General features: G+C 35.9%; 1 protein-coding gene across 4 annotated transcripts in view; it reads right to left on the bottom strand.

Annotated features, from left to right (window-relative positions):
* The window catches only part of ANLN (anillin, actin binding protein), a 47,895-nt gene that overhangs the window by 10,523 nt on the left and 20,827 nt on the right, over window positions 1-16,545 (bottom strand). For 2 of the 4 annotated variants that reach the window (XM_040472245.1, XM_040472242.1), the window contains 14 exons: window positions 15,473-15,599; window positions 12,048-12,158; window positions 10,729-10,967; window positions 9,874-10,019; window positions 9,520-9,667; window positions 8,761-8,896; window positions 7,956-8,138; window positions 6,548-6,674; window positions 5,605-5,653; window positions 5,456-5,512; window positions 4,980-5,018; window positions 4,686-4,707; window positions 3,663-3,775; window positions 2,685-2,738 (listed from right to left, as the gene is read on the bottom strand). In XM_040472245.1, the coding sequence (XP_040328179.1) occupies window positions 2,685-2,738; window positions 3,663-3,775; window positions 4,686-4,707; window positions 4,980-5,018; window positions 5,456-5,512; window positions 5,605-5,653; window positions 6,548-6,674; window positions 7,956-8,138; window positions 8,761-8,896; window positions 9,520-9,667; window positions 9,874-10,019; window positions 10,729-10,967; window positions 12,048-12,158; window positions 15,473-15,599 (1,551 nt within the window). The remainder of the gene's footprint in view (window positions 1-2,684; window positions 2,739-3,662; window positions 3,776-4,685; window positions 4,708-4,979; window positions 5,019-5,455; window positions 5,513-5,604; window positions 5,654-6,547; window positions 6,675-7,955; window positions 8,139-8,760; window positions 8,897-9,519; window positions 9,668-9,873; window positions 10,020-10,728; window positions 10,968-12,047; window positions 12,159-15,472; window positions 15,600-16,545) is intronic. The other 2 variants (XM_040472243.1, XM_040472244.1) reach the window with 2 other exon arrangements.

Below are 16,545 nucleotides of genomic sequence, written 5' to 3' on the forward strand. Positions count from 1 at the left end.
GAAAAGAAAAGAAAAGAAAAGAAAAGAAAAGAAAAGAAAAGAAAAGAAAAAAGAAAAAAGAAAAGGAGAAAATGTAGCACACAGGTAACCCCTGGCTTTTCAAAAGTCTGCCCACTTCACTTGTACAAAAGACCTACGTTAGTACCTGTTTTTTGCTAACTGAAAGAAATCCAAAGAGGATGTTTGCTTTTATGAAAAAAGGCAAAAAGCAAAACGAGCATTCAGCATTTGTTTTGCAGTTGGCTGTGATGGAGGCAGCATGCACCCCTAAACAGCAAGAGTGGCACCAGTTCTTTCCTGGGGACCACACTCAGTATCTCAGCATCAAGCCGCCATGGCTCTGACCTGTGTCTGTGGGAACCTGTGCTTTGTTTTGATTTATTTTGTGCACCTGTTAGCAAATGTGTCCTAGGGAATCAGAAAATCCTGAGAGAAGCTACTTTTGAGTGTAAAAAGCTTCTTTTGAGTGTAAGGTTAGTTTCCAACAATTCAGTCCTCCAACACAATAAAGATAAAGTAATGGGAGAATTCTTAGCCAAAAAGGACAGATTTCAACAGACTAATTCCATGAGATAAACCTCTAACTTTTTGAATTTAAAAGGCATCCAAAATGTAGAATCAAAACATCAGGTACCTCATGATCCTTTTTGTTATAAATTCCCTCATTTTTTTCTTTTCCATATTGTCAGTTATAAGTTCCTCAGGCTCTCAGTGCTAATTAATAGAATCTCACGTTGAACCCAGAGAATGCTGCTGGTAAAAAGAATCTCCGAAAAATGAGAAGAAAATGTTCACCCTTTCTCTACAGTTATGAAAAGTTGACAATATTCTTGGTCAGAAGCTTGTCCTGATAAGTGAATTGAGAATATTCACAAAAGGGTCAATATTCCTACCCCCTGTGGTATGTAGAAACCTGTGAAAATGTATGATCCTATTCGGTTTTCTACTTAACAAAGGGGTCTTTGAAGATATTCTCACTTCAAAGATTATTGTTAAGAGCTATAAAATGTAACTTACAACCAGGGTGGCTGTAATTTTTCATAAAGTGGGAGATCTCTGAGAGAAAGGGGTACTGTTAATAATTACACTGGCCCAGTGGGCAGACACCAGGACTAGGATAGCTTTGGGTACAGCAGAACACACCTAATCACTCCTCCTATAACCTTGAAATTCTACAATGCTAACTGGTTGTCTTACTTCACATTTGTTTGCCACACCGCTATGTAAATTGCCATCTCTATTTCCAGTAGGGTGTAAATACCTATGAGGTTTCTTTAAGTCAAAAGATGAGCTGTGGGATGTCCTTTTCTCTTTATCCATGAAAGTGTAATAAAATCTATGACTATTTCGGATTCTGTATTCAAAGAAAAGACTTGAGAGCCTGTGACTCATGGAGATTCATAATTTAAATTCCAGGATGCCAGACTTAACCTCAAATAAGAAGGCAATTGCTATCAGTGGTCTCTTAAATCTACAGAGCAAACAGTCTGGGTTAACCTCAACAGGAATTCCACTCTGAAGGTGACCTAAGAGATAACCTTTATGACTGCTGTTGTCACGGCACCAATAAAATAAGCAAACACTCACTTTATATCACTGGTATCTGATTGGATATGGGTCACTTGTCTATTTTCTCAAAGTCAATTAAATAGGATTATTATAGGAGTATAAAAGGTCTTCCATTTTTCTCACCAATTTAAAGAACATCTAAACTTTACTATTTTAAATATTCTCCTACATCAACTATAAACTATTGGAACAAATATTTGCTTCCCCCTGCCACTCACAAAAGCATGTGATTGTATTTGATTCAGAAAGAGATTTTAGAGTATTAGACACAACCAAATTGAGTGATTTGATTTTGTGCTCAATCATGTGGTTGGCTATTTAAGACATAATTTCAAAGATATTAAAAGGATGAAAATATCGGCATTTTTTTTAAATTTGTGTGGGTGATATTTTGAATTAAAATGGCACCCAAAACATTTCTCAAGACCAGTCTATATTTAACATACCTCATTGAAATCTCTTTCATTTTAAAGATTAACAAAATCTCTTACACGTGTAGAAATTGGCACTTTGTAAATTTCTATATACCCACAGAATGTCTGCAATTGATATTTGCAAGGAAATTAAAAATCCTAAAAAAAAAAAACTGTAAAACATATGATTATACTCAGTACAATTTTAGTGTTAAACACACTTTAATTTCAAAGTCACTGAACAAAGCATCATCTACACAGCAATAATCCTATTAGCCAATTGAGACCACTTTTATAAACATCAACAGTAGCTCTTTCAATATAGGGGAGGTCAACAATACTGAATACATTTTAGTTTTAGTTATTAATTTGGTATTTTAGTACACATAAAATCAAAGCTGAAGTGACTATGGAATCTTAAAGAATTGTAACATAAAAAAAGAATATAGAAGAAAAGACCAAGTACCAAACATGCATTAAAAAATAAGAGGACTGTCAAAGAGAGCTTTAAAGAATTATGAGAGTAAAGAAAAAGACACCCATCTGCAAGAATCTAAAGAAAGAATAATGTACATCGTGTCCTTAATTATTTAAAATAACCAAGAATACATGAGAGTGGTTAGTGAAATGAATACATTTGAGCCAAAAATTAAGGATTGATTTTTTAAGCTCATTAGTTTCAAGCAAAGAAAATATGGCAACCTTTTCCTGGAACATATAGCCCAGTAGCTCTCGCTCTTTTACATCATAATTTATCTAAAACACACAAAATAAAAGACCCAAGATCACTCAATTTGTTAAACTACCTGAATTACTAAATAAAAAGTTATATAAAGTTTTAAAAATTAACATGTTAAGATAAAATACATATGCATTAACAACAATCAAAATTTCAAAGGTAGTCTGTTTTATGTCTATCAACTAAAAGAAAAATGTTTCATAGAATTTTAAAGTTGGATTGTTTTAATCTAACCTAATATTCTCCGCTGGGAAAACAAGATCCTGGAGAAATGAGTTGACTTTGCTCCATGTTAAAAAGGAAATTACTAGCAGGGCCAACATGAGGAACCAGGCCTCCTAATTTTTATATTTCCTCACTTCCATATTCTGACTAGGAAAATCTCTTAAAATATTTAAAAATACCTCTGTATTATACCACAGGTGTCAGCCCAAAGACCAAAGTTTGCCACTAGTTCTCCCACTCTTTAAAATGGTCTTGTTGGCTATTTTAAAAGTTTAGTCATATCACCTTATGGTGAAAAAGCACTCAATAGCGACAGAACGCAGATCTGAATGATGAAGCTTTTAATTTGGGGAGGAAAGTATGGGAAAGAAATCCCTTAGATTCATGAGTACTTTTCTAAGAAATTAACCTATCTTTCCCTATCTTGTCAAAACTAAATCTATAAAATAGTATTCATTTCAAAGTACTGGTTCAAATGGGCAAGTTATTATGGTTAAAACTGTAAGCTTAACATGCAAGAAGTAATACATACTTGTGTGGTCAGAAGTAACATTTAGAATAAATCACTATACACTACTTTGAAGATTTAACTATTAAGAGATGAGAGAGAAATACTTGCAACATCAAGAATGTAGGTTTAAAATACTTGAAAGTGTTGGGGCATTTCTACTGACCTAATTTGTCTAAAAGTAAATAAATAAATACATTTGGATTACCTTGTCCAGAGCAAATTTAGTGTTTCCTACTGAAGATAATGACAGTATGTAAGACCCAACAAGGGCAAAGTTGCTGGTACGCACAGCATGGAGACCACCTGGACTGGCCATGACTGGAGACAAAGGAAATGAAGGTGAGTCCAGAGTGATTTTTGCAAGTATAAGTAACAATTCTTCACCTCACCCCAAAAGAATTAAATTAAGTCATCACAGAGAAAACTGCCATTTTCCTCCATTTTTAAAAAATGAAAAAAAACTGTTAAGTACTTTACATTAACTTAGGTGAGGCAGTATAGACATTCCTTATCATTCCTTTGGGATGGCTGTATGTTTAAGACACAGAACTTAAAAATGTGCACATAAAACAATTTTCCTAAAAACAAAAACAACAACAAAAAAAGCAATTTTCCTAAAAGGGATGTGAAAAGACTTCATTGCTCTAGTCTAGGATGATATAATTAGCAGCAGAGACCATATCTGCAGTTTTTCTTAGTTACCCTCTTGTGCCAAGAAGAGACCAGAAGCCCAAAGGAAGGACTAAAACCAGCTCCATCCTAATCCCCTTTGGAAAACTCAGGCCTAAAGCCATTCTAGAGAATGCCTTTCACAACTTCCTGGGAACTAGAAAGATGCTTTTCTGACACGATACAATGCCAGTCATGATCAGCAAAGTTAAATGAGGTCAAGTCCACAGTGTGGAAAGCACAAAACCAATCTATAGAACAACAGAAGTTGGGGTGAAGAGTGATGCCACTGGCTGCAGCTATGGCCAAGTGACTCGCTATCATACGGTACTGCCTGCTAGAGCCTATATAACGTGATGCCTGGCGGCCCATGGTGACATCTGACAGCATGCTATTCTGCCCAGCCGTCTTATGTGTTACCAGAAACCACACCGAAAATATTATTCAAAGGAGACTAAGGGTGCACGCTCATCAGGACGCCTGTGTGCATAAAGCACGTGTGTGGTTGCTTAGCTCATTTACTGACTCTAGTGTTGGAAATAGTTCCAGATCCACTCACCTGAAGAATGAAGGCTGCTCTTCTAAAACAAAAGCGGTGTAAAGAAGAAACACAAGTTATTTCCTTTATTCGATACAAAGATTTAGATACTAAACAGTAAACTCTCTAATACTGCAAAAGCTACATTTCAGAAAATATTATCTTTTCCTCTTTAAATAATCAGATGTTTCTCCCCAGTAGTATATTTTAAAGATTTCCACAGTGCTAAGAGTTTAGAAATGGTTAACCAATTTACAATCGTGTGTGTAAAATGAAAATTTCTCAAGGGAGCTAAATTTTTTAAGATTTACTTACTGTGGTTATAGATGTGAGAAGTCGCTTTGGAGTAATAGCCTAGAAGAAAAGGTAACAGTATATTTACTGCTAAACATTATGATTCAGAGCTTAAAACTAACCAACCTTGAGATACTCCCACATAGAAAATAATTCTTAAATGTGAATACATTTATACTTGAGTCCTCTATTAAGGCTTTCTCCATACTGTCATTCCTGTTTTCATTGGAGCTAAAGTAAAATTCTTCTAAGTGATGTTAGAAAAAGCACTAAAGACCAAAGACTGGGAAGGCTAAATACCACCCTACAAGTTCTCACGGCTTATGCCCGCACAAGTACTGGTGAACTGAGAACTTGGTGAGGCAACAGCTTGGAGAAAAGGCTTGAGAAACATTTAAACAGGATATGAAAGCTGGTTGTCAAATAAATGTAGAGAAATTAAAAACTGATATATGTATTATCTCTGATGATCCTTTTCCTGGGTTTTTCCTTCTCACCTTGGACTTGTGTGCCTTTTTCTTCTTATCAGGGCCTGAGAGTTCTTTCTTTTGTACCTACACACAAACCCAAAGCATAATTAGTTTAAGATCTAATATGTCTAAGAAAAACATAATATTGGTTATTTTACAAAGCTTTCACTGCTTACCAAGCTGTAAACTTCAATATTTATTTCAAAGTCATTGGACACATCTTGCCTGGGAAGATAAATCATTAAATAAAACTGTAAGGAAAACACACACTTATGCCATTAAAAATGATGCCACTAATATTGTTACATGATCCTGAGAGTAAAGGAATTCACAGTGTTTTTAACTACAGGCAGTAGTTACAAACCCTTAAAGAACATAAAAATTGGTAAGAAAAGTCTACTTCTACTATAATACAAGTCAAATAGTTTCTTCAGTATTTTACAATTCAAGGTCTTTAATAAACAATTTTTTTCTAGCTGGATTTTGACTCTGTATTTTCAAAATAAATTTGTGACACTAAATACATCTTTTCACCAAGTTGGAATATTAAGTACATTATAAGATTTAAAGCACATAAATAAAATATTAAGGTCTAGATCTTATACATATGTTTATATTTACTTATTTTTTTTTTTTATTTTTGAGAGAGAGAGAGAGAGAGACAGAGTGAGTAGAGGAGGGGCAGAGGGAGGGAGACACAGAATCCAAAGCAGGCTCTAAGATCCAAGCTGTCTGCACAGAGCCCAGCATGGGGCCCGAACTCGTGAACTGTGAGATCATGACCTGAGCTCAAGTCAGATGCTCAGCTGACTGAGCCACCCAGGTGCCCCTGTATGTATTAATTTATACAATATATAATATAGGCCTTAATTATATTATGCATGTATTTATGTTTTATGTATATGTCAAAACATTAAATACATATATTCACATGGACGAAATGTGCTACACAATGGAAAGAAATATCAGAAACATGTAAAAGATTTAAACCAACAAATTGAAACAGTTATTTGTCCACATGAGAATGAACATACTGTATTTCAAAGACTATACATTCCATCTGTACTAACTCCATTAAAAGAAAATGTGTTTGAACCAGCAAAAGCATAATTTACTTACAGAGTAAATGTAGTAGGGAATGTCAGAGCATCACCATTAAGAGAATTTGAAGTACATGCTAATGGTGTGGCTACCATATTTTCAGCTCCTGCTTTTAGTATAATTAAGAAATAGTAATTTGCTGCATCTGCAAAAGGTAATCACATTACACAATAAGCACAAGCAAAATCAGATTTAGCTAATCAGCATTCTGGAAAACCAAAGGAATAAAGTAATACTGTGACTAATTTATATAATGTATGTAAAAATTACTAAAATCAACTTTCTAGACACAAAAAGCTAAGTAAGACATATAAGCAGTCATAATCATCATCAATAAGCATCAGGCAAGATCTCTTCCTATTATTTATGTGAACTGAAATAATGCCACTCCATAATCCCTCAATTTCTGCTGACTTCGTATTTTACCTATTGACTAATTCTTTAGCTGACAGTATATTCCTCAAAAAGAAAATTAGGGTGTATTATTGCAAAAATAAAATACTACATTTCTGTGAAAGTTACTTAGAGATAAATTCTAATAAAAACATAAACTGTTCCTTCACTATCTGTCATTGAATACCCACATATTCAAGGTACATACTATGTTACCAATAGATTTCTTCCACACCACATCCAAATCAGACAACAGCAATAATCAGAACCTAAGTCACCTCCTCCCTACAATGATGCTTCAACTTTTAAAGATCTCCATTCTTTCTTTTCCCTGTACCTCAAATTCGCTTCTCACCTATGTCTAGCCCTCCTTTCCCTCAGAGAAAGGTCCATGCAAATGAAAATTTAAAGGAATCTTAAAATAACTTCACCAAAATTTAATGAAACTTTATTAAGCTTGCTATAATTACCCTGCCCTGTTTTCAGATCCTGGTGCCATACTCTCCTTTACCCACGTTGCTATGATTTTTCGTAGAATACATGTTTATACTTATTCAATCTATAGTGACAAAGGCGATACAATTTCAATGGAACCATCTTCACTGTGGTGGTGATCTTCACCTCTTGAACCAATCATTCAAGATTTGGGGGATGGGTTTAAAACAGAAAAGAATAAGTAAAATGGGTTCTCTTAGATGTCCCCATACTTCCACAAATTAAATAATGAAAGTTGAGTGATCTGCCGTGTCAAGATCATCTCATCTTAGGAAATGCTTCATGCTCGAAGCTATGTTTAACCAGCCCTGCTTTCAGTTAGAGCCATGTCTGTCACCACGTGGATCAGCAACCATGTATGAAATCTTCCCTTGGTTATTTTTAATGCACAGATCTTCCATCAAAGAACTAAAGGCCCAAGATACAAGCTGCACATTCTTTTGCATGCTCTACTTGCTCACATTTGCATCATTCCTGCCTAGGTAAGTTCATAATTTAACAAAGGATCTAGAAGCGGTGAAAATAAAAATCACCATACCTGGTTTCTGAACTGTACCACAGACAAAATCTGCTTTTAGAGGCAAGCGGATTTCTGACAAAGTAACTGATCCCTTGGATGCGACAAATTCACTTGGGGATATGGGACCAGCCTTGTTCTTCCTTTGGGGCCCTTCGTTCTTCAATTTATTCAACTCATCAATCAAAAGTGTTCTCTTCTCAGCTACGTAAAAATATGCAATGTCACAAATATTAAAACTGCATCTGTCTCTAAATGAGACCGATTCAAGAAAATGCACCGATGCGGCAAATGTACGTAAGATCAAAGACAAGATCAGTACTTCTTTGTACAAGCAGGTGGTGGGTGGTTGGGTAAAACCTTGACTGCTCATCCGTTTACCAAATCTTTATAATTTAATGCTTGAACTTGCAGCCAGTTTTCTTGTATGGTATAATCTCTCCACCCTAACATGCCCTGTCATCTGCCACTACACATACACAACAAAGTTCACAGACTTTTTTAGCTACATGTAGATAGCCAGGTGCGGAGACAAGTGAGAGAGAGAGAGAGAGAGAGAGAGACATTCATATATTCATTTTTCGCATACTTCAAAACTGCATTTCTTCAACTGCATTCCAATTCTTTTCACCTTTCATGCAAACTACATTTTATTTTACATGTAGAGTATTCACAAATGTTGTAAGAAACAAACAAACAGAAACACAGATCAACTAAAACAGAAAAAGCCCTTTCTTTAAAATAGAGATTTCTAACTATCCTGGACAAAATAAGTCTTTCCTGATTTGGAATTCTGTTGGAATGGTTTCAGGTGTATCACACGTACTAGCAATGAGGAGAAGTCTTTCTGCTTCAGCTTCTTCTAGTGACCCTTTTCCGTGATCTTCATCAACACAGCAGTTAAGAGCCTGGCTGGCTTGATAGATTACTGTCTGCTGCAGATTTATTTCATTATTGAGTTCCTAGGGAAACCAATGAAACGAGAAAAAGAACTCACATTTTTTTTTATCACCATTTTCACTTTATTTAAAACTTCAGTTGTAACGAATCCTGTTGGATAATTTCCAAAATATCCAGAGAGTGAAGTCAAAATAAAATTGTTTCACTGTTCAAGTGTCTGGACTATGCACCAAAAACATTCAACACTATAAAAATTACACTATAAACATTCTTATGAAAAGACTTTCAACTCATACTGAATAAAAATTATACTCGGGGCTATGTTCGACAAAGTAAAGATGTAGAAATTATCTGATTCATTTTATTTAAATTACATGTATGTTGTACATGACTTCCTTAGCATCAAAGAACCTCTAAGAGCAAAATGAAAGTTATACTTTAAGGATATTTATGACAAACGTGTTTAAATGTTTCAGCTATATCAAACAAGCTTCCAACCTGCCCAACAAAGAGGACCTTTCTCAAGTTACAATGAATTCAAGAGTGATTTACTGAGCTCCAGTGTGTCAGACACTGTTCTACTCACTCAGGGTATGGAGATGAATAAGGCTGGGCCCTTGTCCTTAAGAAGTGTACGATCTAGTACAGAAAACATTCCAAGTCTCCTTTCCACAGAAGTACATACCTGCATTTTCTGTTTGATGTTCACTTGACCAGGAAAGGCATTCTTTTTCTCATCCAACTTCGAAGTAACATCTTCCTTCCGAACAATCACTTGCTTTATTGAAGGACGTTCTGTTTCTTTGAATCTTTGAGATCTGTACGCATCAATGCTTCAGGAAATAAGGTATACTCTTAGAAATCCAGCAACACGTTGAGCACTCTCTTTTAGTGAACATGTGGAAAATGCCATTTGGTAAAAGAGAGGCTGACAAAAGTCATTCCAAAGTTTTATACAGGTGAATTATTAATAACATTATAAGTTATAAATTTAAACTATGACCCTTAGTGAGTGAATGCCTTTTGAAAACATGCTTACCTATAAAGAAGATCACGATCTTCAGAACCAATGCTATCACCTGACTCAGCTCGAGGAACACGGGTTCTTTGGAATTTCCCTGGCTTTGGACTTTCATCACTTACGCTGGAATCTTTCAATTCCAATCGAGGTGAGGAAACTAAACTCTGCAGTGAAGCACATCAGGTATTAGTAGATTTTATGGATGACACTGATTCTAAGTGATAACTCTGAGGAATTGAATAAATGCTCTATTATTAGGAAATGAAGATCCAATAAGTCAGCTGATTTATGATGCATCATAAAAACAAAGGCAAACTAAAAAATAAGTTCCCTAAATAGTAAATGAATAAAAGTTCAAAGACAGCTAAAACCTGCACTTATAACTCTCTTAAAAACTTTTTCTAATTCAATCAATTTCTCAAACTGTAGCTATTCAATTTAGGGTGATAGCTAAAAACAATAGTTGGCTCCCAATAAATGTTATTTGTCTGTCTGGTGCTATGTACTAATATACTAGTGATTTAATATTCACATTAACCCCATGATATAGGCACTACTTTTAACCTCACTTAACAGGTGAGGGAACTGTGGCAAAGAGGTTAAATAACCCGGCCAATAAACAGCCAATGGCAGAGCCAGGATTTGAGCCCAAATGTCTGACCTTTTAAACCATGTCACAGTTTGCATTTTATCCAGGGTCACAGGAAACCACTGAAGCATTTTAAGCTCTCTTTTATGAGAACTGACATCAGAGTTCCAGCATCCCCCTGGCTACAGAGTGCCAAATCCCCATGTACCAACTCAAACAAAAGGGGATCTCGTGATTGCTGTTTCTTTGTGTCCCGGGCCTGTTGACATTTAATCTTTTCTTACCTCCGGACTTACCACACCAACGGTCTGTGCTAACGGAGCAAGCAAAGACATGGAGGAGATGTTCAGTGCATCTTCCTGTTCTTCAGCGCTCTCTGCTTCTGTGTGGTCCATCTCCTCTTGGCTCTTTTCCATGTCCAGCTCACCTTCCACCAGGACATCACTGAAGATGTCATTAATTACTTTTGAACTATTGATACCATCGTCATCATCCACACTCATCTCAGTTTCACGTACCACTTCTGAAAAAGAGTTCAGGAGGTGATTCTGTGACTCAGACCTTTAAGAATTAAAGGGATAGCAGAGCAGACCTAACGTTCATGTGCTTACTAAATAAACAGCAAAGCAGTGAAAGTTGGAACTGTCAAAAGCTGACTAAACACCTTGGATTTAAGAAAGAATATTAACTAAGAATGCGAACAACAAGATAATAGCCAGAAACTTCAGACTTACAAAAAAATGTTCTTTCGAGTAACTCTTTTTGTTTTTTGGGGAATGCCTTTTCACATGGCTGTCAATAATAGGAAAATATTAACAGCACTTAAGGCAGGGTTCCCAAATAACCTTCAAGAACCACTAACCTCCCTAACAGTATATAAAGAGTGTGGAAGGGCAATACATTTCCTTTCCCTATGAAAGTGAGTGATAGCTTTAATCAGATTTTCACAGGGATCTGTGACCTAAGATAACTGTTAACAGTGCTATCTCTTTGTGGAAGCTAGAATATTTCCTAGTGAAAAAAAGAGAGAAGGGTGCCTAGGTGGCTCAGCCGGTTAAGTGTCCGACTTCAGCTCAGGTCATAAACTCGTGGTTTGTGAGTTCAAGCCCCATGTTGGGCTCTATGCTGACAGCTCAGAGCCTGGAGCCTACTTTGGATTCTGTGTCTCCGCCCCCCCCCCCCCCCCCGCCTCATTCTCTCCCTCTCTCTCTCTCAAAAATAAATAAAGACGTTAAAAATTTTTTAAAAAGAGAGAGAAAGAGGAGCGCCTGGGTGGCTCAGTCGGTTAAGTGCCTGACTCTTGGTTTCAGCTCACGTCACGCACGATCCCACAGTTTCATGGGTTTGAGCCCCACATCTCTGCACTGGCAGCACAGAGCCTGCTTGGGATTCTCTCTCTCTCTCCGCCCCTCCCCTGCTCACTCTGTCTCTGTCTCTCTCAAAACAAATAAGCTTAAAAATATTCTTTAAAAAAAGAGAATATTACAGAATCATGAGACATTTTGAAATATAGAACATGATATATTTGAATATGTGCTTCTACCAATATATTATATCTTATAGTGAGTTCAGAATTAATAGGAAATAAAGCATAAAAACCAACCAGTCTGCTGCTCAACCTTTGGGTCTGATGTTACTTTTAAAGACTTATCCTCTTCTAAAAATAATGTGATTTTCAAAGGGCTAGACTTCGTCATTTTACGTTCAGTGAAACCTAAAAAAAAATTTTAAGAAAAACCATATTACTATATGTAGGAACCTAGAATTTTTCAGTTAAGATATGTTTTGTATTCTTTTTTCTGATCATAAAACTATGCATTTCAGATCTAAAAATGTATAGAGAATCCCCCAAGACAACTGTCCTCTCTTAACGTTCCCGTCTCTCTTCCTCCCCAACAAGAGAAAGGGGACACCAATATTACCAGGCTATTTGTCCTTCCAATTCCCCTGTATGTATGCAAATGTTATATCCTTTTGTTTTATCAGAAGGTCGTCATTCTATGCATGCATTTTATTTTTCACTTTTTAGAAAAAAGTGTCAATAAGAACACTTCATAAGCTAGCAATAGAAGGAAACTGAAACTACCTCAACAGAATATAGGCCACAAATGAAAAGCCACTGGCTAACATGATACTCAGTAGTGAAAAACCGAAAGCTTTTCCTTTAAGATCATGAACAAGACAAGGATGCCCACTCTCACCACTTCTATTCAGCATAGCTTTGGAAGTCCTAGTCAGAGAAAATATGCACGAAAAAGAAATAAAAAGCATCAAGATTTGAAAAGGAGAAGTAAAATTACCTCTGTTTATAGATAGTATGATATTATATGTAGAAAACACTATAAACATTCCACAAAAAATCCCGTTAGAATAAGCAAATTAAGCAAAGATGTAGAATATAAAATCAACACACAAAAATCACTTGCATTTCTGAACACTAACAAAAAAAAACCTGAAAGGGAAATTGAGAAAACAATCCCATTTACAACAGCATCAAAAAGAATAAAATACTTAGGAAAAAACCTAACCAAGGAGGTGACATAATTGTCCACTGAAAGCTGCAAAACATTGCTTAAAAACATTAAATAAGGCACAAATAGCTGGAAAGACACCCCATGATCATGGATTGGAAGACTTAATAGTGTCAAGATGTCAATAGTACTGAAAGCAATCTACAGATTCAATGCATTCTCATCAAAATCCCAGTAGCATTTTTTAGAGAAACAGAAAAGTCCATCCTAAAATTCGTATGGAGCTTCAATTCAATAAATCTTGAATATACAAAATACCTTTGAAAAAGAACAAAATTAGAAGACTGATGTATCCAGATTTCAAAACATATTACAAAACTATAGTAATCAAAACAGTATGGCACAAACACAGACCAAGGGAACAAGGGAACAAGAGAGCCACAAAAGAAAACCTCACATGTATGTCAAATGATTTTTGACAATGCTGCCAAGATGATTTAGTGAGGAAAGGACAGTCTCTTCAACAAATGAGGCTGGGAAAACTGGATATGCACATGCAAAAAATGAAGTTGGAACCTTATCTGATACCATATACAAAATTATCTCACAATGGATTAAACACTTAATTGTAAGACTCAAAACCATAAAGCTCCTAAACATAGGAAAACATCCATGACAATGGATTTGTCAGTTTCTTGGGTGTGACACCAAAAGCACAGGCCACAAAAGCACAAGCAGACAAATGGGCCTACGTCAAATTTAAAAACTTTTGTGCATCAAAGGATACATTCAGGGGCGCCTGGGTGGCGCAGTCGGTTAAGCGTCCGACTTCAGCCAGGTCATGATCTCATGGTCCGTGAGTTCGAGCCCCGCGTCGATGGCTCAGAGCCTGGAGCCGGTTTCCGATTCTGTGTCTCCCTCTCTCTCTGCCCCTCCCCCATTCGTGCTCTGTGTCTCTCTGTCCCAAAAATAAATAAATAAACGTTGAAAAAAAATTAAAAAAAAAAAAAAAGGATACATTCAACAGAGTTGAAAAGTCAACCTACAGAATGGGGGAAGATATTTGTAAATTGTGTATCTGATAAGAGGTTAATATATGGAATATATAACTATAACTCAACAACAAAAATAAAATACCCTGATTAGAAAATGAGCAAAGAACATGAACAGACATTTCTCCAAAGATGATATACAAATAGCCAACAAGCATATGAAAAGATGCTCAACACCACTAATTATAAAAGAAATGGAAATCAAAATCACAATGAGCTATCACCTCACACCCTAAAGGATGGCTACTATGAAAAAACAAAACGAAACAAAACAAAACAAAAAAACAGAAAATAACAAGTGTTGGCAAGGATGCGGGAAAATTGGAATCCTTATGCAGTGTTGGTAAGATTGTAAAATGGTGTGACTGCCACAGAAAATAGTATAATTATTCCTCAAAATACTTAAAATAGATCCACTATATGATCTAGCAATCCCACTTCTGGGTATATATCAAAAGAATTCCAAGCAGAGTTTCAAGGAGAAATTTGCATACCCAGCACTATTCACGATAACCAAGAGATAGAAGTGACCAAAATACCCATTGATAGACAATGGATAAACAAAATGTACATATACACAACGGAGTACTATTCAGCCTTAAAAAGGAAGGAAATGCTGTCACAAGTTACAACATGGATAAACCTTGAGGACATTAAGCTAAATTAAATAAGCTAGTTACAAAAAGAAAAATACTATATGATTCCACTTATAGGACGTTTCTAAAGCAGTCAAACTCATAGAGACAGAAAGCAGAATGGTGGCTACCGAGGGCTGCAGAGAGGAAGAAACGGAGAGTGGCTGTTTAATGGGTACAGTTTCAGTTCTACAAGATGAAAAGGTTCTGGAGATCTGTTCTGCAACGATGTGAATATACTTAAAACTACTACTACTTAAAAACTGTTAGGATGGTGAATTTTAGTAATGTGTTTTTCACTAGACTTAAAAAAAAAAAAACTAAAATGTTTAAGTGTCTCTGACATATTAAATGTCATTACATACAAAGCTATCTTATTCTTTTAAGCAGCTACATAATATTTGAGGACATGGATTTAGCATAATTTATTTAAACAGTTTTCTACTGATGGACATTGAGGTCATTTACACCTTATTACTAACAGTGCTACAATTCATCTCTTTGTATATACATCTTTGCACACTAGTTTTAAGAAGTCAACTTGTAGAAACACTTGTAGAGGAGCTAAATTAAAGAGCATGCACACTTTACAATTCAACAGATATTACTGAATCTTTCTCAAAAAAAAAAAACAAAAAAAAAACCAGAGTGGTAGTAATTTATCCTCCCATCAAGAGCATGAGTCCTGAGTCTGGAAAGAGAACTATGGAAGAAGCATATTGCATGGCTGAACATTAAAGAATGAGTAGAAATAAAGACATTAATCTATCTTTTTACATTGAAGCAGTATTTCCGCTTTCCAATGCAATTTCCAAAACTCCAGTAGACTGAAAGCTACATATAAGTGGAGCAGAAGTGGAAAATGCTGACCTGTAGGTTCTGTGCTGGAAGGTTTTCCTGGTGTTTGATTTTCTGTCACCTTTTCCGTTACTGGAAGCGATGGGGTATTTGAAACAGCTTGGTGTTTTTTGAGGGGAGTGTTCTGACAGTGAATTTCCTGCAGAAAGGAAATGAAGATTTTATTTCTCAAAACTATAGATTTTTTTGTCTATTTTTACATGTTATTAAATGAAACAAACACAAATCATTCTTTTATATAAGCTTCCTCAGAACAAAACAATGTATGTGAAAGGTCCCAGCCATGTTTAGATCACAAGAAGCCCTCAGTGCTGGTTCATTATTCTTGGTAATTCCCAGGACGTACAACTTTTAACAGACTAGGAGGCAGGAATGAAAATTCACATCAGAATAGTTTTAGATAAACTGATTTAAGTGAAATCCACACAGAGAAAAGTAATTCCCCATATGTCACTTATCTCCTCCCACACCTATAAAATCTACTGACAGTTCCTGCATCAGGATTCCCCTAAATGGTTACTCAGGAGTAAAAGGCCAAGAAAACAAAGAACCAAAAACAGATCTGAAAAGAAGGAAAGAAAAAGAAAAAACAGGAAATCCCTCTGAGTCTTTTTTTAATTATTTATAAAGGCAATGGAAGAGAAACATTCATTGTTTCAGAAAAGGCTTTATGATTAAAGCAATAGTAGAAATAATCAAGTAAGAATAAGAATAACAGCAACTAATGCTTAGTAGAGCCTCATTTGTGCCAGTCACCTTTCCAAGTACTTGGCATTGCCTCCCTGAGTCCTCCCAATAACCCTGTAAGTTAGGTGCTACTACCTGCATTTTACAGATGAGAAGACCGAGACACAGACGAGTTCAGCAACTTGCACACTCGCGGCGAGTAACTGGCAGGGCCAGTTTACAAACCTACACATTCTTATTCCCGATGTAATTTCAGACCGTGTTGTCTCTCGAATTAGAAGAAACTTTTGATGCACGAACACAGGGTAAACTATCGAATGCTGTGCTGCAGACCTGGCTCTCTTGTGAAGGCAGGACTTCCCTACAATATTCTGTAATAAAGGTGGTTCTCTCCCCTA

This window comes from Herpailurus yagouaroundi, unplaced genomic scaffold (assembly GCF_014898765.1).
Source record: "Herpailurus yagouaroundi ecotype Mexico unplaced genomic scaffold, PumYag 100, whole genome shotgun sequence".
Classification (NCBI taxonomy): domain Eukaryota; kingdom Metazoa; phylum Chordata; class Mammalia; order Carnivora; family Felidae; genus Herpailurus; species Herpailurus yagouaroundi.